The 27,959-nt window shown below is 39.4% G+C and overlaps 1 protein-coding gene and 1 non-coding gene across 5 annotated transcripts in view; both read left to right on the top strand.

Annotated features, from left to right (window-relative positions):
- The first annotated feature begins 3,379 nt into the window (after nt 1-3,379).
- Nucleotides 3,380-27,959, top strand: part of LOC133546465 (gastrula zinc finger protein XlCGF57.1-like) — a 65,910-nt gene continuing 41,330 nt past the window's right edge. The window contains exons 1-3 of one of the 4 annotated variants that reach the window (XM_061892226.1): nt 3,381-3,896; nt 12,518-12,736; nt 16,543-18,577. In XM_061892226.1, coding sequence (XP_061748210.1) covers nt 3,722-3,896; nt 12,518-12,736; nt 16,543-18,110 — 1,962 coding nt within the window. In that variant the 5' untranslated portion in view covers nt 3,381-3,721 and the 3' untranslated portion in view covers nt 18,111-18,577. Of the gene's footprint in view, nt 3,897-10,834; nt 10,981-12,517; nt 12,737-16,542; nt 18,578-27,959 lie in introns of those variants that run through there. The other 3 variants (XM_061892228.1, XM_061892229.1, XM_061892227.1) reach the window with 3 other exon arrangements.
- Nucleotides 25,328-25,400, top strand: trnak-uuu (transfer RNA lysine (anticodon UUU)). Its single transcript has one exon. It is a non-coding gene; the product is annotated as a tRNA-Lys (tRNA).

Raw genomic sequence — 27,959 nt, 5'->3', positions numbered from 1 at the left:
CCAGTGTTTTAGTGAGTTTAATAGTACCTGATAGTCGGAAGGGTGTCTCCACGACTGTCTTGACGCGCAGTGTCTCAGGGGAGTCGACGGCATCTATGGATGGCACAAGCTCAGCTTTTCTCCGGTAAGAACTATCTTTTTAACCACAATTTTCTCACCGAAACCTGCTGGTTGACGTGTGGTCGGGATCCATGTTCTCTTGACCGCGCTCTGATCCATAGGAAAGTTTCACCTCCAGGAATTTTAAACAAGGAATCACCGTGTGTTTGTGTGGCTAAAAGCTAAAGCTTCCCAACTCCATCTTTCTACTGTGACTTCTCCAATATTAATTGAACAAATTGCTAAAGATTCAGCAACACAGATGTCCAAAAAAACTGTATAATTATGCGGTTAAAGCAGACGACTTTTAGCTGTGTGTGTGTGCAGCGCTCATACTTCCTAAAAACCTGTGACGTCTTGCGTACACGTCATCATTACACAACGTTTCGAAGACGAAACTCCCGGGAAATTTAAAATTGCAATTTAGTAAACCAAAAAGGCCGTATTGGCATGTGTTGCAATGTTAATATTTCATCATTGATATATAAACTATCAGACTGCATGGTGGCTAGTAGTGGCTTTCAGTAGGCCTTTAAATGAAGCACTAAAACGGCCCCACCACCCCATGAGAAGTGTGGAGGAGGTAGCAGCACAAATGTTTTCAGTGCTAGATGCAAAAAATTCATTCTGGCAGATCCGCCTGGACAAGAAGTCCTCAATGAAGACAACATTCAGTACTCCTTTTGGACGTTACTGATTCCTTCGCATGCCTTTCGGCATTAACTCAGCAAGCGAAGTATTCCAGCGCACAATGGATCAGCTCTTTGCTGGATATCCATGCTCAGTCATTGTCGATGACATCATCATCGGAAGCTGTGATGTGGCGGAGCATGACGCCAACCTAAAAAAGGTGTTTGAACGTGTGAAGGAAATAAACCTCAAACTCAACCCGCAGAAATGCAAATTTCGACTTGACCAAGTATGCTACGTTTGTCATATCTTCAAAAGTAAAAGTGTGAACGTTGACCCCTCCAAAACTGCTGCTATCACAGACATGCCAGTCCCCACAGATGTCACTTCACTTCACCGTTTCCTGGGAATGGTTAACTATTTTGGCAAGCACATTCCAAACCTCAGTGACATCGCAACGCCACTGAGGAAGCTGACTCACAAAGAGACCGCATGGTGCTGGTTCCAGCAACACCAAGATGCTTTCGACCGCCTGAAAGCATGTCTCTCCTTTCCACCAGTATTGGCCTACTAAGATGTCAAAGAGCCAGTCACGCTGACCTGTGAGGCGTCATGCTTTGGACTAGGAGCTGCCTCATGTAGAATGGAAGGCCAGTAGCCTTTGCATCCCGCGCCCTTACAGAAACAGAAACTCAATACGCTCAAATTGAGAAGGAGCTACTAGCTGTTGTGTTTGCATGCACCAAGTTCAGAGACTATGTGTATGGCAAGGCCACCACAGTAGAAACTGACCACCAACCGTTGGGGACTATCTTGAAGAAACCAATTCACAATGCCCCGGCCCGTCTTCAGCGGATGCTGCTACGCTTGCAAAGCTATGACATAAGCCTAATCTACAAAAAAGGAAAGCACATGTACTTGGCTGACACTCTTTCAAGAGCCCCTAATGCAACAGACAGTGAGAGCCCATCTGATAGTGGTTCTTTCGACATCATGTCTGTGAGCTACATTTCTACAGCCCGCCTGGAAGAGCTCAAGAAGCACATGGAGGAGGTTGAAGTAATGCAGACTCAGTGTAGTCATCCAGCGTGGATGGCTTGCCAGAAAGACTCAGCTGCAGCCTGCCATTGAAGTTTTCTTCCCCTACAGAGACGAACTCACTGTGGAAGATGGAATTGTCATGAAAGGGCAGAAAGCAGTCATTCCAACGTCACTACCAAAAGAGTACATTAATATTGTACACAAAGGTCACCCAGGCATTGAAGCAACCAAACGCAGAGCAAGAGGTATCATCTTTTGGCCATCAATGTCACGAGACATCACTAAAGAACTACTTTTTTGCACAGTGTGCAGCAGCACAAAACCACATCAGCAAAAAGAACCACTTCATCTCCATCCAGTTCCAGACCTTCCGTGGTCACAGTTGCTACAAACATTTTTGAATGGCGTGGACAACACTACCAGGTGATAGTGGATTCCTATTCTGGATGGTTTGAAATTGACCTTCTACAAAACATCACAGCGACAGTTGTAATTTCCAAAATGAAAATAAAATTTTTCATTGCACGGTACACCACACACACTGCTATCTGATAATGTAAGACAGTACAAGTGTGAGCAATTCAGGAAATATGCTGAGGAGCGGGACTTCATCCACACCACCAGTAGCCCAGAGTTTCCCAAGTCGAATGGACTTGCGGAAAGAGCTGTCAGGAGTGACAAGCAACTGATGGAGAAATCCCACCGGGACAAACCTTTTTTTTTTCTTTTTTTTTTTTTTTCTTCTTTGTCATGAAAAAGGGACGTTTTTGTCATGAAAAAGGGAGTTTTTTGTGGTTGGTGCACTAGTTGTAAGTGTATATTGTGTTTTTATGTTGATTTTTAAAAAAAATACAAAAAAACATTATTATTATTATTTTTTTTTTATAAAAAATTATTCCGCGGCCCGGTGGTTGGGGACCACTGTTCTAATGTACATACTTGTTCTTATGCTATCTGAACTCACTATGTTCTCTGCTGGATGTACATATCCTACTAAATAAGACCTACACTGTTTCAATGTCCACATTTCTCTGTTGATGCAATTGTTGATGACTGAAGTACTGATATCAACCAAAGCTCCTCATCCCACCCCCCGGATTGTAAATAATGTAAATAATTAATTGTATATACTATGATGATTAACCTGTGTGATGACTGTATTATGCTGATAGTATATATTTGTACCATGAATTGATTAACATGGACCCTGACTTAAACAAGTTGAAAACTTATTGGGGTGTTACCATTTAGTGGTCAATTGTACGGAATATGTACTGTACTGTGCAATCTACTAATACAAGTATCAATCAATCAATCAATCAAAAATGATATTTCAAATATATAAACCGTATTTTACTTTAAATCATGTATGTATGAGAATAATTAACTAGTACTGTTTTTAATGCATTTATTGTATTGTCTGTCTAATTGTAATAAATGCAGACGAGGCGTGTTCAACGTTGACTCACACAGCGTGCTCATAACCACATTCTAGCTGTCTGCATGGCGACATACGACACCACTTCACGGGGCTACCGCGCATGCTCGTCACTACTGTTGCATGCTGGGTAGTGTAGTTCTTATACTCCCTAGCCCAAAACATCACAACTATGACTCTTTGGCCCCGCCCCTACGGACGCATGCTTGGAAGACATGCGCTTTGCGGCAAAGTCCTCCTTTTCTCCACACACGCTTCTAAGCCTCGGCACATCTCCTCACATTGCTACTAACTACACTTTATTCATCCTCCGTGTCAGGATAAACTCCACTCGTCTCAGCCACATTTGGAGATTATTAGGCCCGCTTAGCTTGATAGTTGTTTGAGCGCGCCAATTAGCTTAGCATGCTAGTTAGCTTAGCATGTTAGCCGCTAACAAAGAGACGCGGATTTGATCAACACATCGCTTAGTTAAGATCAAGTGTGAGAGTAAAGTGTTGTGATTGTGTGAAAATGTGCGAAAGAACGATAGCAAAGTATGAGGAAGAACTTTGTTGTGTGAAAATGTGTGAAAGAACGATAGCAGAGTACAAAGAGGAACTTTCTCGGACAAAAGAAGAGAACGAGAGACTACGTCAACTATTGGAAGCTGTTTTCAAGAAACCTCAAGTTGTGTTACACAGAACAGGTTTGTTTACTTCTTACTCTCACATCTTTACTAACTTTATATTTCATCATGAACATGACGTGTTTGCAGCAGTCATTTCCATTAGATCAGGGGTGTCCAAACTTTTTCCACAGAGGGCCGAACACGGAAAAATGTAAGCATGCAGGGGCCATTTTGATATTTTTCATTTTCAAACCATAACAAAATATATGGATTTTTTTTTTAATCCTTAGGGCTTCTGGGGAGCATAGAGGGTCTCAGTCACTAAAATGTTAAAAAAAAAGGTCAAATTATTATTATTATTTTTTTATTTAATGCTTACAGTAAATCTCTATATCAACTTGAGGTTGATATAAAGTAAAACAAATAAGGTTTTGTGCCTTTTCAGTCAAAGACAACTTGTTTTTTCATCGTAAAACTGAAATATGCAGTATTTAGATAGATAGTTAGTACTTTATTGATTCCTTCAGGAGAGTTCCTTTATTTAGCAATTCAAGCCCTCAAAGATCAATAATGCAGGACATCATTGATTTTAATTATTTAATATTTTTGAGTAATCACAGTGAAAAGTTAAATAAAATCCTACTAAATATATTTGAGATCCGAAAGGTTCCCCACTCATAAAGTGATTCATTTTTATTAGATTTTTTTTTTTTTACTTTTAACACTTAAATTTAAAGATAAACTTCGGATATATCTGTCGATTTTAAGTTTGAACTATTATTTTGTTTATTTTATGTTCTTTTGTCCAAATTTTGATCTTTTTATATGGCAACCACACAACATATGCAATATTTTTCTACATAAAACATGGAAAAAAAAAACAAATAAAGACACAAGGAAAAAAAAAAACTGCCTGCATGGCAGCTTTGTGTCAACATTGCCACGTTTTCTCACTATATTTCACCTCATTCCACTTTTTTTAAATGTGTTTTTGAATTTTTGCAATACTATCAATTTTGCAATTTTTGCAGAATGTGTGGCGGGTGGGTAAACGATTAGCTGCGGGCCGCAAATGGCCCCCGGGCCGCACTTTGGACACCCCTGCATTAGATAATGTCCAAATAGAGGTGATTTGGCACACTTATAATTAAAAAAACAAAAATAATGTTGTTTTTCATCAGATATGTAGTAGTATTGTATACGTCAGTGGTTCTCAAACTTTTTTTGTCATCCCCCACTTTGGACAAGGGGGAGTTTTCAAGCCCCACCTGCCCCCATCGCCACAACAGAACGCTAATGGGGCGGCATAGCTCGGATGGTAGAGCAGCCGTGCCAGCAACTTGAGGGTTGCAGGTTCGATTCCCGCTTCCGCCATCCTAGTCACTGCCCTTGTGTCCTTGGGCAAGACACTTTACCCACCTGCTCCCAGTGCCACCCACACTGGTTTAAATGTAACTTAGATATTGGGTTTCACTATGTGTGTCACTAGAGAAAAGCGCTATATAAATATAATTCACTAATGCCAAGCTTAACATTTTCAAATGTATTGAACATAAAGTAACATTCATGTCAGGGTTTCCCACACATTCATTTATTTGTGGCGGCTCGCCACGAAAGAATTACGGCCGCCACAAATAAAAAATAAAAAAACATTTTCGGCTTTTGACTCGCTTGACCGCTCATAAAAGCAGTGGGACTCTGTCTGTGAATGGAGCTTGTAGTTACATATTATGTAAATATGATATAAATATGTACATAAAGTGATGTAATTATATTCCAACTCCGCGCTCTTCTTGGTCATTGCCGCCGCAAGAATATAATAATGAAAAAATGTTTTTAAGTGAAATTCCCTCCCGTTCCTCGCGCCCCACCTGTCATGTCTCTATTCCCCACAGGTGGGGCCCGCCCCACACTTTGAGAAACGCTGGTATATGTGGACGGGGGCCCTGCTTTGGTAATAATGTGTACCCCTCTCAGAGATCATATTTAGTTCCACTTCAAACATTCACATGATGAAAAATAAGATGAGATGGTAAAACGTGAACAGTTGTGGAACCTTTTTACTCGGGGGGTGACGGGATCTCGTTGGAAGCGCGATGTATGAGCAGACGCCGTTTAGGTAAAACAAAAAGGTGTCTGCCAATTTAGTTTACAATGTCATTACGTCAGTAGTTGTCAAACTTTTTTAACCAAGTACCACCTCAGAAAATACTTGGATTTCCAAGTACCACCATCATGAACAGCATTAAAATACAGTAGCATAGTAGGCCTTAATTATTCATTAAAAACAAGGAGGACACATTATTTAACGAGTATATTTAATAATTTTAAATACTGTTGCATTACACACAGTTTGAACAGTAACACTGTGTTTGCATGTAGGAATTGATTGAATGATTGATTGATACTTTTATTAGTAGATTGCACAGTTCGGTACATATTCCGTACAATTGAACACCCGAATAAGTTTTTCAACTTGTTTAAGTCGGGGTCCACGTTAATCAATTCATGTTACAAAATGAATTGATTGGAAAATAAAAGACTGTACTTAAATATTACATAGTGCACACTAGATAGATTCTGGTGCGCACCAGATAGTTTCTAGGATGCAGCTTCCTCAGTTGACCTCTGACCTGGTCCACAAAGATGACTAATGTCTGGTGGAGGAGTAGGGGGTTGCAACCATGGCTGGGGGGGAGAAGACGAGGGGGTGGCTGCGATGAGGAAAGGGCTAAAAAGGCAGTAAAAACTTTTTAAACAAAGTGTTTGCTCGTGACGTTTTCTGAAATTTGTAGGTATATTCTTGCTATCGTTTTCAGAAGGTATAATATTGTGTTTCAGAGATATGCTTTGACATTTTTGCCGATGACATCTATTAAACAAGACAAGGAGCAAAGAAATCAAACACAGACAGGATTCAATTTAGCTCATGAGGAGAAACGTCTTGGCTGCAACTTCGTACAGTTTCCCACCACGCTCTGACGAGGGAGTTCCACGCGTCCTCTTTCCTTTGGGGCTTTTCTGATTACATAGCTTCAGATGTTTCTAAAGGGAGGGGGGTCGTAAATGGCTGTCGCACTCGATCATAAACCGTTAAAAGAAAAGGTGCCTTGTGCTGCGTCAGGTCTGCTCCCTCTCCGCTTTGTAGCTCTCGGGTCAAGAAAAGGTCTCCTGTGGCTGTCAATAGATCAAAGAAACCGACACCTCCATGTTGCATCCCATCGCAGATACTGGAGTTTTACAAGCCTTTTGTTTGATAAGATGAAAGACAGTTTTGGTGTTCTCGCAGGGGACCTGAATTCAATGGAAAACAAAGTTGTTTTATAACTTATATACAATTATTCTGACAATTTTGTTATTATTGTTGATATTATCTGGAATCGATTATTGGTCGCAGTAAAGTAGCAAATTGGGTAGTTTTTAGCTCTAAATGGGGTATTTCAACAAGTAAACAGTACAGTAGGTACTAGGTTTATACATGTGTAATGCCCATAAGGGTATTCCAGTACAATATGCCGAGATGAGATGTGTAAATATCAAAATATTACTTGAAATCAATTTTTGGCAGCAGTAAAGTGGTTGTTTTGGTATATTTTAGCTTTGTAAAGGGTATTTCTACAAGTATACAGTAGGTAATTGATTTATATATATGTCATGCCCATAAGAGTATTTAGTAAAATATGCAGAGATGAGATGTGTCAGTATCAAAATATTACTTAAAATACATTTTTGGCAGCAGTAAAGTGGCCATTTGGGTAGATATTTGCTCTAAAAATGGTATTTCAACAAGTAAACGGTACAGTAGGTACTTGATTTTGATACATGTAATGCTCATAAGGGTATTTTAGTAAACTATGCAGAGATGAGATTTGTCAGTATCAAAATATTACTTGAAATCAAATTTTGGCAGCAGCAGAGTGGTTGTTTTGGTATATTTTAGCTTTGTAAAAGGTATTTCTACAAGTATACAGTACAGTAGGTACTTTATATATATATGTAATGTCCATAAGAGTATTCTAGTAAAATATGCAGAGATGAGATGTGTCAATATCAAAATATTACTTAAAATACATTTTTGGCAGCAACAAAGTGGCCATTTGGGTAGATATTTGCTCTAAAAAGGGTATTTCAACAAGTAAACAGTACAGTAGGTACTTGATATTGATATATGTAATGCTCATAAGGGTATTCTAGTAAAATGCGTGTGTGTAAATATGCGATGTGTAAATATCAAAATATTACATCAAATCACTTTTTTATTCAAGATTGTTTATTGTCATATGCACAGTTAAACAGACAGTTTGCCGTACAATGAAAATCTTACTTTGCTAGTCCACCCTTCAACAAGTCACACGGTACTTAGCTAAAAATAAAAAATAAAAATGTATATACAAGGCACAGTAAGTAACATAACATTATTGCACATTCTGATTGACAGTCAACAGTATAAATATGGAGGTGACCTTGGGTCACAGCAGCAGTTAAAGTGTCTTTAGTGATCAACGGTGAAACGTGTCTACAGTGATGGTTCACAGTTAGGGGGTGGTCAAGGTAGCTGTCTTTTGTTCAAAAAGACAAAAGTAAAAACGGGGAGTTGGAGGGAGCTAGCATTCAAAAGTTAGCATTCACAAGCCTGATGGCCTGTGGGAAGAAACTGTTAGTCAGTCTGGTAGTCCTGGATTTCAGGCTCCTGTATGGTCTGCCTGATGGTAGGAGGCTGAAGAGACTGTGTACTGTCCTTGATGATGATGTGTGCTCTCCTGGTGGCCCTGGTAGACTACATGTCCTGTAGTGAGGGGAAGGCTGCTCCTGATATGTACTGAGCAGTTTTAATCACTCGCTGGAGTGCCTTCCTGTCCTTAGCAGTGCAGTTTCCATACCAGACCGTGATTGAGCTGGTAAGGACACTCTCAACCGTACTTCTATAGAAGTTGCTGAGAATTTTTGGTGGCATGCCAAATTTTCTCAGCCTTCTTAGGAAGTACAGTCGCTGCTGGGCTTTCTTTATTGTTTGTTGGGTGTTGTGTCCCCAGGTGAGGTCCTCGCTGATGTGGGTCCCGGGGAATTTACAGGTTTTCACCCTGTCCACCTTTGTCCCCCCTATGTACAGAGGTGTGTACTGTGCACTCCTTCTCCATGGGTCAATAATCATCTCCTTGGTCTTGTCTGTGTTCAAGAAGAGATTATTATCCTGACACCAGGCCACCAGTTCCGCTACCTCCCTTCTGTACACTGCCTCAGATCCCCCGGTGATCAGTCCGACGACCGTAGTATCATCTGCTAACTTGATGATAGTGGTGTTGTTCTGGGAGGCCACACAGTCGTGTGTGAAGAGGGTGTACAATAGGGGGCTCAGCACGCAGCCTTGGGGGGTCCCAATGCTTAGAACCTTTGTTCCTGATGTCTGGTTGCTGATTCTGACTGACTGGGGCCGGTTTGTGAGAAAGTTCAGGACCCAGTCACAGAGAGTTGGTGTCAGACCAACAGTGATGAGTTTAGCAGTGAGTTTTTGTGGGATGACCGTGTTAAAAGCAGAGCTGTAGTCGATGAATAATAGCCTGGCATAGGTGTCCTTGCCCTCTACGTGGGTGAGGGTGGTGTGGATGACGGGGTTGACTGCAACCTCAGTGGACCGGTTCTGCCGGTAGGCAAACTGTAGAGCAGGGGTCACCAACGCGGGCACCAGGTCGCCTGTTAGGACCAGATGAATCGCCCGCTGGCCTTTTCGAAAAATAGCTCAAATAGCAGCACTTACCAGTGAGCTGCCTCTATTCTTTAAATTGTATTTATTTACTAGCAAGCTGGTCTCGCTTTGCTTGACCTTTTTAATTCTAAGAGAGACAAAACTCAAACAGAATTTGAAAATCCAAGAAAATATTTTAAAGACTTGGTATTCACTTGTTTAAATACATTCATTTATTTTTTTTACTTTGCTTCTTATAACTCTCAGAAAGACAATTTTTTGAGAAAATATACAACCTTAAAATTGATTTTAGGATTTTTAAACACATTCACCTTTTTACCTTTTCAATACCTTCCTCTTCCATCCATCCATCCATTTTTCTACCGCTTATTCCCTTTCGGGGTCGCGGGGGGCGCTGGCGCCTATCTCAGCTACAATCGGGCGGAAGGCGGTTTCTTTCCTGTAAATTTAAATCAATGTTCAAGTATTTTTTTATTTTTATTGTAAGGAATAATAAATACATTTTAATATAATTCTTCATTTTAGCTTCTGTTTTTTCGACAAAGTATATTAGTGAAATATTTCTTCAAACTTATTATGATTAAAATTCTAAGAAATTATTCTGGCAAATCTACAAAATCTGTAGAATCAAATTTAAATCTTATTTCAAAGTATTTTGAATTACTTTTAAAATTTTTGTTATGGAAGATTTAGAAGAAATAATGATTTGTCTTTGTTAGAAATATCGCTTGGTCCAATTTATTATATATTCTAACAAAGTGCAGATTGGATTTTAACCTATTGAAAACATGTCATCAAAATTCAAAAATTAATATTAATCAGGAAAAATTACTAATGATGTTCCATAAATTATTTTTTTTAATTTTTTCAAAAAGATTCAAATTAGCTAGTTTTTCTCTTCATTTTTTTCGGTTGAATTTTGAATTTTAAAGATAAACTATTTTTAAAAATTTTATTTTAATTTTTTTCGTGTTTTCTCCTCTTTTAAACTGTTCAATTAAGTTTTTTTTTCATCATTTATTCTCTACAAAAAAAAAAATCCGTAAAAAGAAAAAACATTTACGACAAAATGACAGACAGAAATTGTGTTGGCCCTGCGATGAGGTGGCGACTTGTCCAGGGTGCACCCCGCCTTCCGCCCGATTGTAGCTGAGATAAGCGCCAGCGCCCCCCGCAACCCCAAAAGGGAATAAGCGGTAGAAAATGGATGGATGGAAATACCCATTTTTTATATATATAGATTTATTTATTTAAGGTAATTTGAGCAAATTGGCTATTTCTGGCAATTTATTTAAGAATGTATCAAACTGGAAGCCCTTCGCATTGATCAGTACCCAAGAAGTAGCTCTTGGTTTCAAAAAGGTTGGTGACCCCTGCTGTAGAGGGTCCAGTGTGTCTGGGATGGTCTTCTTGATGTGTGACATGACTATCCTCTCGAAGCACTTCATCACTATTGGGGTGAGTTGTCTAGTATGTTTACTATTTTATTTAGGAAAAACTTTGAATAAGAATCATATGTTTAATGTACCCTAAGATTTTTTGTTAAAATAAAGCCAATAATGTACTTTTTTGTGGTCCCATTTATTTAGAGAAGTATTGAAAAGTATCGAAATACATTTTGGTATAGGTCCCGGTACTATAATATTGGTATCGGGACAACACTAGTAAGAACAGAATTCATTGGTTGATTCTTTGACCACCTTAGTAGTCATTTTTTCACTGGAGAGATTAGTCTCTACGATGCAACCAAGATAGGTAATCTCATTTTTGTTTGTTATTATATTGTCACCCACTTTGAGTGTGAAGTTATCTACTTTTCTGAGGATAGGAATTGACCCAAAGACCTGTGTACTTGCAAGTACCGAGGCAAGTCTTATTTCGGCAGTTTGTCATTGAAAGACTTGCTAGTCTAGGTCTTGAGGATTCTAGCTTCTCTTGTTTTGTGGCCGTTAGCCTCGGTTCTGTTCTTCATGGGTACAGAAAATGATGGAATGATCACTTAAGCCTAATACAGTAGTTCCACTCGTAGTGATCTGAGACTGGTCAGAAGTAACAAGGAGGTCTATGAAGGTTTAACAGGACTCACTCACCCTGGTAGTTTGCTTAATGAGCTAAGTGAGACAATGTTGGTGGCACAGCTTAGTGAAGGTTTTAAAAATGGGTGCATCCTTTCAGGACATATCTGTGTTCCAGTCCCCAAGAAGTAAACCTGTATCAACATGTTTACATAAAACCCACACAGTCACTAAATACATTTTATACTGTAAACAAATCTAATTAAAGTTATAATTTCACTTCCTAAATCTGACTTACAAGTATCAATAAGTGAACATAAACAATTATTTTCAATAACTAAAGTAGTCAAAACTTGAATTATTAAGGTGACTGACTTTCCTTCAGCTTGTCGTAGATGGTCTCCTATTCCTAAAGAGGAATTGTTGATGAAGATACTCCATAAAACAGCACATAGTAAAACATGTTTTTGTGAAAGTTCCTTTTGGCCCAGCCAACAAAATGACCACCAAAAAATATTTTGCATGATCACAAAAACATACCATGAATGTTATTGCAGTGATTTTGGAATTAGATTTTTTGAATTTCCAGGATATTTTAGTTATAGTAATAACTATGGCATTAAAATAATATGGTTAAGTTTACAGATAAAGTTTAGGTGTCATAGACCGTATACACAAAACAATATTTACCCACTTTACATCAGTGAAGTTAAGAGTGCTTCAATCAATGCTGCCTCGTACTTATAAAAACTTTTCAAATTGCCCCTCATTAAATTTCCAAGTCTGTTTTTGTACTCACTGTACCACTTTTGAATTAATTTTAGGAAAAAAGGAGGTATTTCCTGTGTTTTTATTGGTTGTTTTGCTACACACTTTTAACACAACACAGGAAAGAACACAAATAATGTCATTGTGTTAACAGTGTCAGTTCAAAACTATTTCTATTCTCTCTTTATCTTATTTACTTATTTACCCAACAGATGTCCAGCAGCCCCCTCACATAAAAAAGGAAGAGGAGGATCCACAGCCCCCCCACATGAAAGAGGAAGAGGAGGAAGTGTGGATCAGTCAGGAGGGAGAGTGTCCTGTAGGGCAGGAGGAGGCTGATGTCAGCAAGTTTCCACTGACTGTTGTCTCTGTGAAGACTGAAGAGCATGAAGACAAACCACCTGAGTCCTCACAGCTTCATCACAGTCCAAGTAAGCACAACATTTTATTCTCAGGGCATTCAATCCATCACAACTGGACTCTTCACTTTGTCTTACAAGACCTTTGTCCTCTCATCCAAGTAGGCTTCATCACTTCATGCTCATACATTTCAAGTCTTGAATATAATCACTGGAATTTAGAGGTGAACTGCACTTTTTGGGTTTTTTTTTCTATTTTTCACAATCATTATGAAAGACACAACGGTTGATATATTTACACAAAATAAATCACATTCTAACTGGGCTGGGCGATATGGCCTTTTAATAATATCTCAATATTTTTAGTCCACATCACGATACAGCATATATATGTGGATATTTTGCCTTAGCCTTGAATGAACACTTGATGCATATAATCACAGCAGTATGATGATTCTATGTGTCTACATTCAAACATTCTTCTTCATACTGCATTCATATATGCTACTTTTAAACTTTCATGCAGAGAGGGAAACCACAACTAAGTCAAATTAGCAAAAGTGTATTTATTAAACAGTTATTAAACAGTGGCACAAACATTCATGTCATTTCCAAACAGAAAGTGCAAGATTGTCAGAGACATTTCAAAACAAGCTATGAGTGCACTTTTGTGCATGATGTCACTAAGATGACATCAAAACAACACTAAATTACAGTGCTCTTTGTGTACTGAAGGCCACTACAATAGTTTAAAACAAATAAAGTGCACTTTTCTGCATGATGTCACTAAGATGACATCAAAACAACACTAAATTACAGTGCACTTTGTGTACAGAAGGCCACTACAATAGTTTAAAACAAATAAAGTGCACTTTTGTGCATGATGTCACACAAGCTATTTCAATAAGTGTCAAATAAAAATGTGCTGCATAATAGGAAATCAAATAGTGTATGTCCTTCGCTATGTGGTAGGTTCCTAGGGACGTTATCTCCTTCTGTTGTTGACCAATTTTTTAATATGGGGTTGATGTGGAAATGGTTGCTTGGGCATTTTGTGGGTGTGGCACCAAACTGAGATGTTGACATGCAGAGTTTCAAGGACTCCTCATTCTTTAGCGGGTGACTTTTCAAATGATGCTACACATTAGCGGTGCTGCTACTTTTTGTAGCAACACTTTTGCCACATACTTGTAGGGCTGGGCGATAAAACAATAACAATATATATCGCGATAGACATGTGATCACTATCAATAGAAAATGGGGTTGATAGAACGTTCGATAATTTCATTGAGTTCTGTTAGAAAAAAAATAGGAAGTAAGGCCCAGCTGGAACCGCACGGCACTTTGGGAGGTGTAGGCAGAGGAAGGGCTTTGGCTTCTCGACCTATCACGGCTGAGCCTGAACCGCAAGGCATTCTGGGAAATGCTAACAGGAAATTAAAAAAAGCAACAACGTCTAGCTGACCACGAGGAGTGAAACGAAATGGGAATATGAGTACGGCAGCACGAGAGGAAATTGTAAATAAAAAGTGAAGCGATGGTTGAGTAGTTGCTTGAGTTATTTTTTTTATATGCTGAAGTTGGTTTGATTATTCCATAAATGACTGAAGAGGGTAAAAGGTTTGTTTTGTCACAGATGTTCAGACGCAAGTTTATTCCGATGTTTATAATATTCTGTTAGACATGTTTGTTTCTGCTTGCTTAATTTGACTGTTATTTATTTGCATATATCGTTACCAATATGGCTTCAAAGCCTGAGTTGTACACTACTAATTTCTTAATTACAATACTTTGCACATTTTGTTAGATTAAGCATTTGTTTAATGTCAATATTTTGCACATCGACCAGTATTTTCATTTATAATGCTGACATCGTTTGAAAGGTTAAAGGTTAAATTTAAAATAAAAGTATTTAATTTCAGCCTTTTTTCTCCTGGTCTTTATTTAAAACAGTTGGGTTTTTTTTATATCAATAATTATCAATATCGACTGATATGAAACAGTTATATCGTGATACATTTTTTAGTCGTATCGCCCAGCCTTACATACTTGACATATTACGGTTGTCTCGATATATGGAGTATATTCCATATATCGCCCAGCCCTAATTCTTACTCATAAATGTAAATAAAAGTCCACTTGCAATGGAGCCAATGGGAGGTCCTCTCTAAAATGAATGAGCTTTTTTTCAAAATGACACCATTTACACATTTTTCAACCGATTCAAACAATTCAACATATTCCACTAATTCTGGAAATTGAAATTACAACATTTTTCAACCCACCTTAACCGTTCCACCGTCAAATCAATCCTTTTAATCAGGACAGAAAACAAAGCTGTTTTTGAATTGGAAAAATTTCCAGTGTTCCCGAAATTAAAGAAATTCCATAAAACCATTTCTCAATTAAAAATGTTACGACTTCAACATTTCTAAACCGATTTGAAAAATTCCAACACCAACCATTTCAACTCATTCAGAACATTCACATTTTTTAGCATGTCCCAAAAAATTCCTGCTTTCCCCGAAATTCTCCAAAATTTCCATGAAATTCCCATTGAAAGGAATAAAATAAAAGTTCCAGAACTCCCACATTTTTCATCTGATTCAAACCGTTCCAACTTCAAAATATTCAGTGTGTTCAGGAATTGTGTGCTCCCTTTCAACACTTATTAAAAGAAATTCCTGGATTTTCTGGAATTCCCGGTTTTTAGGGACATTTTCCCCATTCAAAACGAATTATCCATGTTTCAAATTTCCACAATTCCCACATCTTTCAAACCATTCTACCTTCAACACATTCAATTCATCCTGGAAATTCAAACAACCAGTTTTCCACATTCAACAAATTTACAGGAATTCCCGTTTTTTTCTAACCTTATTTCCAACCTTCTTTAGTGCGATGACTCCTTTCACATTGTTCAACCCATTTCAACCGTTCCACTGTCAAAACATTCCTCTGAGTCAGGACAAAAAAGCATGTTGGTTTAAGAACTTAAAAAAAATCCCGGTTTTCCCGAAGTTCAAAGTCTTCAACATTCAAACTATTCTTACATTCATACTACATTCTGTCAACCTTTCAGTTCAACTTCAGCATTGGAGAATTCACACAGAATTCTTTCAGGAATTGCTTCATCTAGTTAATATTATTATAATAATTAAATGTAGCTTACCACATTGAATGTGTGGACTGCATGAATGATGTCTTCTCAGTTCTCACTCTAACGCAATTTGAGTGTCTAGAAACACACTAAATTAATTCAATATTACTATTATTAATAAGGTAAACAAGTTATCTTTTGAAGGAGTAGTCAGTAATCTGATTACTTCTTCCCAGTTTAACTGTGGCGACATTATCTAAATGAAAGCAAAACAGATGTCATCTTTTTTGGCCAACATGCGTGACCCCGAATGGGACAAGCAGTAGACAATGGATGGATGGATGTTGACTATGCTCATGCTATTTTTAGAGCAGACGTGTCTCTAAAGATAAATGTGAAAATGGCAGTAATTATTGTCCACCAGCAGGGGGAGCTCTTTACTAGTACTACTGCGTGGAGGCTGGCATGTGGTACATTATTTCCTGTGTGTGTATGACTTATTCAGAGGGACAACAGCACACTTTCACGTATGGCGTCTACCATTAAGGATTGCAGGAATGACTTTTAGGATGTTTTTATATGAATAAGGTGGATTGGACGTTGGCCTGGGAAGGCATTCCCCTGAAGGTCTTCTTCATGTGTCAGCTGGAAGTACCCTGACTGCTGTGAGGGGAAAATGATGAGATTGTGAGATCATATGTTGGTGCAGGACAATGTCTCATGTGACTGAGCAAAGCTGGACTTTTCTGAAGAATGTTTGTTTTGTCCTGTCCCGCAGACCTCAATGAAGAACATCTACCTCATGAGCAGGAGGTGGAACCACAGTACCCCCACATACACAAGGAAGAAGAGGTACCACATTCCCAACACATCAAAGAGGGAGGAGAGGAGCCACATCCCCCCCACATTAAAGAGGAAGACGAGACGCCACAGACCCATAATGTTAAACTGACCCTTCACATTAAAGGGCAAGCGGAGGACCCACTGATCTTACACATCAAAAAGGAAGAGGATGATCCACTGACCCCTCCCTTTAAGGAGCAAGAGAACCCACTGAACCCTTACTTTAAAGAGGAAGAAGAGGACCAAGAGCCGCCGCACATTAAAGAGGAAGAGGAGGAAGAGGGCATCAGTCAGCCTAAATGGTTGGAGGAGTTCCCAGTGACTGGTGTCCCTGTGAAGAGTGAAGATGATGAGGTGAAAGGTGAAAGTGAGGAGAGGGGAGGGGGGGAGCCTCCAAGCAGCAGCTCAACACAACACATGACAACAGAAGCTGATGGAGACCACTGTGGAGGATCACAAGCAGACAAGCTCTTAGCTCCACTATCAGATAGTGAGGACACAACGTCACACTCTCCTGACACTGATGATGAAGACTCTAAAGATGATAAGACATGTCACACTGACAACACTCACTTCACATGTTCTCACTGTCACAAAACCTTTCAATACCATTGTCGTCTGAAAAGACACATGAGAACACACACTGGAGAAAAACCTTTTTCTTGTTCACTCTGTAGTAAAGGTTTTACACAAAGTCACAATTTGAAAGTCCACATGAGAACACACACTGGAGAAAAAACATTTTCTTGTTCAATCTGTGGTAAAAGTTTTGCACAAAGTCAGGATTTGAAAAAACACTGGAGAACACACACTGGAGAAAAACCTTTTTCCTGTTCAATCTGTGGTAAAGGTTTTGCACAAAGTCAGGATTTGAAAGTACACATGAGAACACACACTGGTGAAAAAGCTTTTTCCTGTTCAACCTGTGGTAAAGGTTTTACACAAAGTCAGAATTTGAAAGCACACAAGAGAACACACACTTGTGATAAATCACATTCCTGTTCAATCTGCAACAGAAGCTTTGGTGACCAACCAACCCTTGTAGCACACATGAGAACACACAGTGGTAAAAAAACTTTTTCTTGTTCAATATGTGGTAAAGGTTTTGCACAAAGTCAGGATTTGAAAAGACACATGAGAACACACACTGGTGAAAAACCTTTTTCTTGTTCAACCTGTGGTAAAAGTTTTACACAAAGTCAAAGTTTGAAAAGACACATGAGAACACACACTGGTGAAAAGGCTTTTTCCTGTTCAACCTGTGGTAAAGGTTTTACACAAAGTCAAGATGTGAAAGTACACATGAGAACACACACTGGTGAAAAATCACATTCCTGTTCAATCTGCAACAGAAGCTTTGGTGAACGATCAAGCCTTGTAGCACACATGAGAAGACACCCAGGAGAGAAAGTGTTGAGTTGCAGTGTGTGTGGTGAAAGATTGTCTTCTAAGTACCAGTGTAAGAAACACAAGTGTGCTGGTGAGAACAGCAGCAGCAAATGAAACTGCAGGATTTGAAATAAACTGTCCAGACTTTCATTTTGACTTTCTAACAACATCATCACATATAACATGTTATTGTTTGTGTAACAATCTTTTTTAATATGCTTCTACATTTATAGATGAGATAGTTTGGAATATGGAAATATTACATATTTGTATTTCTAATGGTAATAATCCCATAGATTAGCCCCTATTTATTATATACATATGTACTGCTTCACATCTGAAACATCTTCTGGACCACTTCAGGAAGCATATTATTATTTACTTTTTACATAATTTGAACAGTTGTCTTTTATACAATTTTGAAATGTTAAGTTTTATTAATCATTTGTTGGGTCTCTATAATCCATTGTATTAATTATCTTTATTACTGTCTTTTGTAATATGATGATTGTGTTGTGATTGTTTTATATGTATGTCCCCAGACCTTTATGCAATATTAAAAAATAGATGAAATGGCTGAATTGTTTGTGGAAGGATGGTTTTGTTTTTACTAACATACATTTGTGGATAAAACACAAATTTCAATTATTGTGTTTTAAAACATTTTAATGTTTTTTTTTGTTGTTATTTTTTTAACATCCTCCAAAACAATATCAATATCATTCAAAGTTTGGAATGTCAGGCAAAAGCCAATTCTGTACATCATCCTACAGAGATTTACTTGGCATAAATTCATAGAGCTTTTCCGTTGGCGAGGGCAGAAATTGGCGTTTTATCCGATTTTGAGTCACAAATATATCAGATTGTAATCAGGGTGCCAATGCTGGATACTTTTATGGACACTTTATGGACGATTTTAAAGTGATCAAGGCGTATTTGTTTGTCTAAAAGACATATCACCGACCGTCAGCGAGCTTGGTGTGTCTTTAGCCAGGTGGCTAGCTAGCCAGTCCCTTCCGCTAACCTCCAGCTCGCCTTGAACTTTAAAGTTTGCTATTTTCGCCACAATTTTATCCACTTAGTTAATCGCTTTTGATGTTTGTGAGTTAACAACTGTTGTTTTGCCGAAGCTTGGTATTTTAACAATTTGCACATTTGAAATGCTGTGTCTATAGGCCTCCTAGTGCTGATGCTTTTGTATCTGAAGGAGTTATGTGAGATGTTTGACAGGGAATAGAGAAATCTATTTACTGGGTGATATGAATGTTGACTAGCTGGGACAGGGGCGTACAAACACAAATAATTGACTATCCATTTTAAATGCTTGCAATTGTCATGATCTGTGGTCTAGATCATGTGTTGTTTAGTTATGTTCTGTAAGTTTTGGACTCCATTAGTTCCTGTATTTGTGCACCCTTGTTTGTTTTAGTTAACAATGGCTACCTATTAGGTTCACCTGCCTCGTGTGTCCGGTACGCACCTGCTCTAATCAAGAAACTTTTATTTAAGCCTGTCTCTGCCAGTTTGTCGGCCTGGTTTCATTGTTTGCGTCACACCTTTTCCAAGTAAGTTTTTGTTCCATGCCATAGCCTATGCTAAGTCTAAGATGTACGTTTGTTAGGCACGCTTGCCTTTTTGTTGTTTGCTGTATGCTGCGGACTGTCTGTATTTTGGTAGTTGGGAGATTTATATTAAATAAATCTAATCCAACCTTCACGCCTTCGTCCGGAGCCGTCAGTCCTGCATTCCTGGGAGAACAGTCCTCGCATAAAGATGCGACCACGCCATGACAGCAATCTGTCCCATATTGTTGCCCCTCCCACGAGAATAGGTGTAGGTAGTGATGGTATTATTTTAGCTACATGCATTGATCATATTTATACAAATGTCCGTGACCAATGCTGCAAAGCAGTCTTGGTTCCTGGAAGTTTTACTGACCACAATACAATAGCAGTCACTAGAAAGACAAGGGTTCTTAAACCTAAAGCAAAAATTATTTTTACAAGGTCTTATAAGAGATTTGATGAGTGTATTATTGATGAAATATGCTGTTTAAATTGGAAGGAGGTGTGCAGTGAGGGAGACCCTGAGGCTGCACTGGATTTATTTATGTTAATTTACATGAGTGTTGTGGACAAGCATGCCCATTTGAAAAAGTTTTCAGTCAAGACTAAGTCTGCCCCATGGATTGATAATGGACTTGGGAGTTTAATGACAGAAAGAGACATGGCTAAGAAAGCTTCAGTCAACTCATTTTAATAGCTTTGCTTCTTCCTACTCCTTTTCGGACATGATGTAATGTTAAATGATATGAAATTGTCTGATGTATTATGTTGTATGTTCCATCCATCCATTTTTCTGCTGCTTATTCCCTTTGGGGGGGCGCTGGTGCCTATCTCAGCTACAATCGGGCAGAAGGCGGTGTACACCCTGGACAAGTCGCCTTCCCATGGCAGGGCCAACACAGATAGACAGACAACTTCACACACTAGGGACCATTTAGTGTTGCCAATCAACCTATCCCCAGGTGCATGTCTTTGGAAGTGGGAGGGGCCTATCCCCAGGTGCATGTCATAGGAGGTGGGAGGGGCCTATCCCCAGGTGCATGTCTTTGGAGGTGGGAGGAAGTCGGAGTACCCGGAGGACACCCCCACAGTCACGGGGAGAACATGCAAACTCCACACAGAAATATCCCGAGCCCGGGATTGAACCCCCGACTACTCAGGACCTTCGTATTGTGAGGCAGACGCACTAACCCCTCTTCCACCGTGAAGCCCGTAAGTACGTTCATATTCGAAATAAACTAAAGAAAGAAAGTATTGATTGATTGACTGAGCTTATAATGCAATTTTACCAAGTGATAAAGTAACAGCACAAAGCACACATCAGTCATATTAAATGATGCATCAAGGACAATACTGTAATGACATCAAATAGATATTTTTAATTTCACCAGAGTACCTGGTTGGTTTCACATCTTGTTCAACCACTTACCAGAGGGAACAACATACCTCTTTTTTCAAAAATCATCATCAAAAAAGTACAGCTTGATGAAAGGGTATGGTGCCATGACCCGGAGTCACACCAGGGTTGCTGCAGCCACAACACAGAGTACTAACCACTATACCATCACAGCTGTAACAAACCATCCAGACTGATAATGTGTTTGCTTCCCTGTTCATGTTCATAGACAGAATAGTCACAACTACTTTGAATGCTAGTGACCAAGCCCCAACATGTTTTACTCTAACAAGAGGAAGCCGTGCTCAGGCAAGATTTGTTTTGTTTCACCTTTTTCCTCATCCACTTTATTCTGATTGAATGTCCCGAGTATACCAACAGATACATCTTCCAGTTATCTATTCACAATAAAAAAGACAACTTATGCATGTTCCAGTTAGTAGATATTTATTTTAAAAGCAAAAAAACAGTCCCTAAGAAATGGTACTGACTTTTGTTTCAGTTCAATTGACAAATAACAACAAGATAGACAGAAGTTGAAACTAGAATCTTCTCATCTGTAAACTCGAATCCTCTGATCCGTAGTCAGACGCGTTATCCATTGCACCACTAGCCCTATGTGAAGCCTGATTTTACTGTAGTACAAGTTGTATATTGTAAACATCTTAGGCCAAAGGAACACACAGTTTACATTAGGCTTACTACCAAAACAGGGCTTTACTGACTGCTTATGTTGGACTTTAAAATCTAGTGACCTTCTATTTGTTGCAGCCTGGGCCTTCACCAGCTCTACCTGTTGCAGCTAACCTCCACTAAAAATTGAAGTAAAATGCTTCTGGCAAGGGCTACACGGTGGAAGAGGGGTTAGTGCGTCTGCCTCACAATACGAAGGTCCTGCAGTCCTGGGTTCAATCCCAGGCTCGGGATCTTTCTGTGTGGAGTTTGCATGTTCTCCCCGTGAATGCGTGGGTTCCCTCCGGATACTCCGGCTTCCTCCCACCTCCAAAGACATGCACCTGAGGATAGGTTGATTGGCAACACTAAATTGGCCCTAGATTGTGAATGTTGTCTGTCTATCTGTGTTGGCCATGCGATGAGGTGGTGACTTGTCCAGGGTGTACCCCGCCTTCCGCCCGATTGTAGCTGAGATAGGCGCCAACGCCCCCCGCGACCCCAAAAGGGAATAAGCGGTAGAAAATGGATGGATGGATAATTGCCACCTTGTCACTGAACATGCTGACTGATTCACCTTCACCTTCACCTTCACGCCGATAATATAATCATAATGAGGGACTTTAATATCCATATGAATACCCCATCGGACCCACCGTGCGTAGCGCTCCAGACTGTAATTGATAGCTGTGGTCTCACACAAATAATAAATGAACCCACGCATCGAAACGGTAATACGATAGACCTAGTGCTTGTCAGGGGTATCACCGTCTCCAAAGTTACGATACTCCCGTATACTAAAGTATTGTCCGATCATTACCTTATAAAATTCGAGGTTCAGACGCATGTTCGTCAAACTAATAATAATAATAACTGCTATAGCAGCCGCAACATTAATACAGCCACAACGACAACTCTTGCTGACCTACTGCCCTCGGTAATGGCACCATTCCCAAAGTATGTGGGCTCTATTGATAACCTCACTAACAACTTTAACGACACCCTGCGCGAAACCATTGATAACATAGCACCGCTAAAGTTAAAAAAGGCTCCAAAAAAGCGCACCCCGTGGTTTACAGAAGAAACTAGAGCTCAGAAATTATTATGTAGAAAGCTGGAACGCAAATGGCGCACGACTAAACTTGAGGTGCACCATCAAGCATGGAGTGATGGTTTAATAACTTATAAACGCATGCTTACCTTAGCTAAAGCTAAATATTACTCAAATCTCATCCACCGTAATAAAAATGATCCTAAATTTTTGTTTAGTACGGTAGCATCGCTAACCCAACAAGGGACTCCTTCCAGTAGCTCCACCCACTCAGCTGATGACTTTATGCAATTCTTTAGTAAGAAAATTGAAGTCATTAGAAAGGAGATTAAAGACAATGCGTCCCAGCTACAACGGGGTTCTATTAACACTGACACAATGGTATATACGGCGGATACTGCCCTCCAAAATAGTTTCTCTCGTTCTCTCGTTTTGAGGAAATAACATTAGAGGAATTGTTACAACGTATAAATGGAATAAAACAGACAACATGCTTACTTGACCCTCTTCCTGGGAAACTGATCAAGGAGCTCTTTGTATTATTAGGTCCATCAGTGCTAAATATTATAAACTTATCACTCTCCTCGGGCACTGTTCCCCTAGCATTCAAAAAAGCGGTTATTCATCCTCTTCTTAAAAGACCTAACCTCGATCCTGACCTCATGGTAAACTACCGACCGGTGTCTCACCTTCCCTTTATTTCAAAAATCCTTGAAAAAATTTTTGCGGAGCAGTTAAATGAACACTTAGCGTCTAACAATCTATGTGAAACCTTTCAATCCGGTTTCAGGGCAAATCACTCCACGGAGACAGCCCTCGCAAAAATGACTAATGATCTATTGCTAACGATGGATTCTGATGCGTCATCTATGTTGCTGCTCCTCGATCTTAGCGCTGCTTTCGATACCGTCGATCATAATATTTTATTAGAACGTATCAAAACACGAATCGGTATGTCAGACTTAGCCCTGTCTTGGTTTAACTCTTATCTTACTGATAGGATGCAGTGTGTCTCCCATAACAATGTGACCTCGGACTACGTTAAGGTAACGTGTGGAGTTCCCCAGGGTTCGGTCCTTGGCCCTGCACTCTTCAGCATCTACATGCTGCCGCTAGGTGACATCATACGCAAATACGGTGTTAGCTGTCACTGTTATGCTGATGACACCCAACTCTACATGCCCCTAAAGCTGACCAACACGCCGGATTGTAGTCAGCTGGAGGCGTGTCTTAATGAAATTAAACATTGGATGTCCGCTAACTTTTTGCAACTCAACGCCAAAAAAACGGAAATGCTGATTATCGGTCCTGCTAGACACCGAACTCTATTTAATAATACAACTCTAACATTTGACAACCAAACAATTAAACAAGGCGACACGGTAAAGAATCTGGGTATTATCTTCGACCCAACTCTCTCCTTTGAGGCACACATTAAAAGCGTTACTAAAACGGCCTTCTTTCATCTCCGTAATATCGCTAAAATTCGCTCCATTCTGTCCACTAAAGACGCTGAGATCATTATCCATGCGTTTGTTACGTCTCGTCTCGATTACTGTAACGTATTATTTTCGGGTCTCCCCATGTCTAGCATTAAAAGATTACAGTTGGTACAAAATGTGGCTGCTAGACTTTTGACAAGAACAAGAAAGTTTGATCACATTCCGCCTGTACTGTATATACCTTTATATACATATATACATACATATATACCTATACTGTATATACCTTTATATACATATATACATACATATATACCTATACTGGCTCACCTGCACTGGCTTCCTGTGCACTTAAGATGTGACTTTAAGGTTTTACTACTTACGTATAAAATACTACACGGTTTAGCTCCATCCTATCTTGCCGATTGTATTGTACCATATGTCCCGGCAAGAAATCTGCGTTCAAAGGACTCCGGCTTGTTAGTGATTCCCAAACCCCAAAAAAAGTCTGCGGGCTATAGAGCGTTTTCCGTTCGGGCTCCAGTACTCTGGAATACCCTCCCGGTAACAGTTCGAGATGCCACCTCAGTAGAAGCATTTAAGTCTCACCTTAAAACTCATTTGTATACTCTAGCCTTTAAATAGACTCCCTTTTTAGACCAGTTGATCTGCCGCTTCTTTTCTTTTTCTTCTATGTCCCACTCTCCCTTGTGGAGGGGGTCCGGTCCGATCCGGTGGCCATGTACTGCTTGCCTGTGTATCGGATGGGGACATCTCTGCGCTGCTGATCCCCCTCCGCTTGGGATGGTTTCCTGCTGGCTCCGCTGTGAACGGGACTCTCGCTGCTGTGTTGGATCCGCTTTGGACTGGACTCTCGCGACTGTGTTGGATCCATTGTGGATTGAACTTTCACAGTATCATGTTAGACCCGCTCGACATCCATTGCTTTCCTCCTCTCTAAGGTTCTCATAGTCATTATTGTCACCGACGTCCCACTGGGTCATTATTGTCACCGATGTCCCACTGGGTGTGAGTTTTCCTTGCCCTTATGTGGGCCTACCGAGGACGTCGTGGTGGTTTGTGCAGCCCTTTGAGACACTAGTGATTTAGGGCTATATAAGTAAACATTGATTGATTGATTGATTGACCCGAGATTGCCAATATGGATGTTATCTCAGATGTTGGACAAATCAGCATTGACAAGGTCCTGGGTAGCTCAGTTGGCAGAGCATCAGACTTTTAATTTGAGGGTCCAGGGTTCAAGTCCCTGTTCAAGTGGCTGATGTTAACCTCTTTACACTTCTTAAAATACATCCCTTTGCCCCGTGGTAGCAGTCCTTGTACCTGTATTAAATTTGAACAGTTTTTAACAGTGATTGCTTTTTCTCTATTTCATTTGAAAAACTGAAACCAAAAACCTCCCTCACATCCACTTTAGTTCAGGTGGGAGAGCGTTAATGTGATCATTTGAAGGATTAAACGCAATACTTTAAAGTCAAATTGTTAGACAGTGTAACTGTATGGAAAAAGTTGTAGTTAATATTTTGCTGTAGGTGTGTTAGATGCACCCTCACATCACACTGAGCTCAGCTTTATTACTCTCACTTTCAAGTTATACAGTCCAAGACAAACCCTTAAGACAACAAATTTGTGTTTGAAACAGCCCGATGAAAGCGTCAGTTAAATACCAAACATTGGCATGAGGAAAGATACACCGTTAAACAAAATAACAGTTCTTGGAGCCTATTTATATTTATTTATTAAGTGTTTTGACAATGGAATCCAATGCCAATGATGATGTTGATTATTGGATGTTTAGATGAATTATTATCGTGTTCAGCTGCTCACACTCCTCCTGGTGAGCCACTTCCTCCTCCTATAATTAAGAAGACAGCACAGCTGGGCGCTGCCTTGGTCTGTCCGTCATGCTGAAGGAGTGAGGAGTGATATAGTTTGTTTACACTAAATAAGTTATTTCCATTATATAGAAAGTCAACCACGGAGAAATTGTTTCGTTTGAGAAAATAAATGATCAACATTTTGAATCTGGAAGTATCTTATTGAAGAATTTAGTGCGTCATAAACCTCCTCCTCAAGGCAACTCTGCAATCTTTATTTTTATTTTTTTGTAACTTTTTGGAACAACAGAATAGCCGTAACAACGGTTGTCCAAATTAAAAATGACGGAAAGTTGTGTGACAACTGATGCTAAGATTCCTGGCAGCAAGCTTAAGGTTTATGGTATTTATAAATGTTGTTTTTTAAAAATAGAATCAAACTACAGGCTAGTCTTTCAGCAACTGTCATCCAACACAATTCATGATGCATGATCTCAATGCCGGTCCTAAATGAGCAATGGAGAGCTAGTCTGGCAGCTCTGTTTTGGGTAAGCTGGATTTGATTTAGATCTCGTTTAGATGCATTAGAGCAGATTGCTGGGCAGGAGTCAAAATGAGACAATACAAGGGATTGTATCATTTGCTTCATAGTTGTGTTAGTTCAAAAATAGACACTTCTTCTTATGATTGAAATGCTTCTGCTCATTTTTGTTACTATTTTTTGAAGTTTTGCTTCTGAGTATGTATGTTATTTTTTATTGAACAATTAAACATACATAAACAATGTATAGACACATTAAAGGCCTACTGAAAGCCACTACTAGCCACCACGCAGTCTGATAGTTTATATATCAATGATGAAATATTAACATTGCAACACATGCCAATACGGCCTTTTTAGTTTACTAATGAGCAATTCGACATTTCCCGGGAGTTTTTTCATGAAAACCTCGCGTAATGATGACGTGTACGCGTGACGTCACGGGCTGTTAGGAAATATGAGCGCTGCACACACACACACACACACACAGCTAGAAGTTGTCTGCTTTAATCGCATAATTACACAATATTTTGGAGATTTGTGTTGCTGAATCTTTTGCAATTTGTTCAATTACTATTGGAGAAGTCAAAGTAGAAAGATGGAGTTGGGAAGCTTTAGCCTTTAGCCACACAAACACACGGTGATTCCTTGTTTAAAATTCCCGGAGGTGAAACTTTACTATGGATCAGAGCGCTTTCAAGCGAACATGGATCCCGACCGAATGTCAACCAGCAGGTTTCGGTGAGAAAATTGTGGTAAAAAGTCGCATCTTATTGGAGATCAGCTGAGCTTGTGCCGTCCATAAAGCTGCCGTCGACTCCTCTGAGAGACTGGTGTCAAGACACCCGTGGAGACACACCCCTCTGACTATTCAGCACTGTTAAACTCACTAAAACACTAGCAACACAATAGAAAGATAAGGGATTTCCTAGAATTATCCTAGTAAATGTGTCTAAAAACATCTGAATCCGTCCCAATGCAATCGCCTTTTTTTTTTTTAACTTGTTTTTTTTTTTCTAGTCCGTCGCTATCAATATCCTCAAATACAAATCTTTCATCCCCGCTCAAATTAATGGGGAAATTGTCTTTTTCTCGGTCCGAATAGCATTTTTTGTTGGAGGCTCCCAATAAAAACAATGTGAGGATGTGAGGAGCCATCAACATGTGATGTCATCGTATGCGACTTCCGGTAGTGGCAAGGCTTTTCTGTTAGCACCGAAAGTTGCGAACTTTATTGTGGATGTTCTCTACTAAATCCTTTCAGCAAAAATATGGCAATATCGCGAAATTATCAAGTATGGCACATAGAATGGACCTACTATCCCTGTTTGAATAAGAATATCTCATTTCAGGTACTTTCAATACAATTGGAGTCAATGTTTTTTCAATATTTTCAAACATCACATTAAATCCAATCCTCCAATAAACAAAACCCGTTCAAATAAAAGTAAATATGAG

Source organism: Nerophis ophidion, unplaced genomic scaffold, assembly GCF_033978795.1.
Source record: "Nerophis ophidion isolate RoL-2023_Sa unplaced genomic scaffold, RoL_Noph_v1.0 HiC_scaffold_30, whole genome shotgun sequence".
Taxonomy (NCBI): domain Eukaryota; kingdom Metazoa; phylum Chordata; class Actinopteri; order Syngnathiformes; family Syngnathidae; genus Nerophis; species Nerophis ophidion.
Note: the sequence above shows the minus strand (reverse complement) of the source record. Positions and strands in the feature narration are given on the sequence as shown.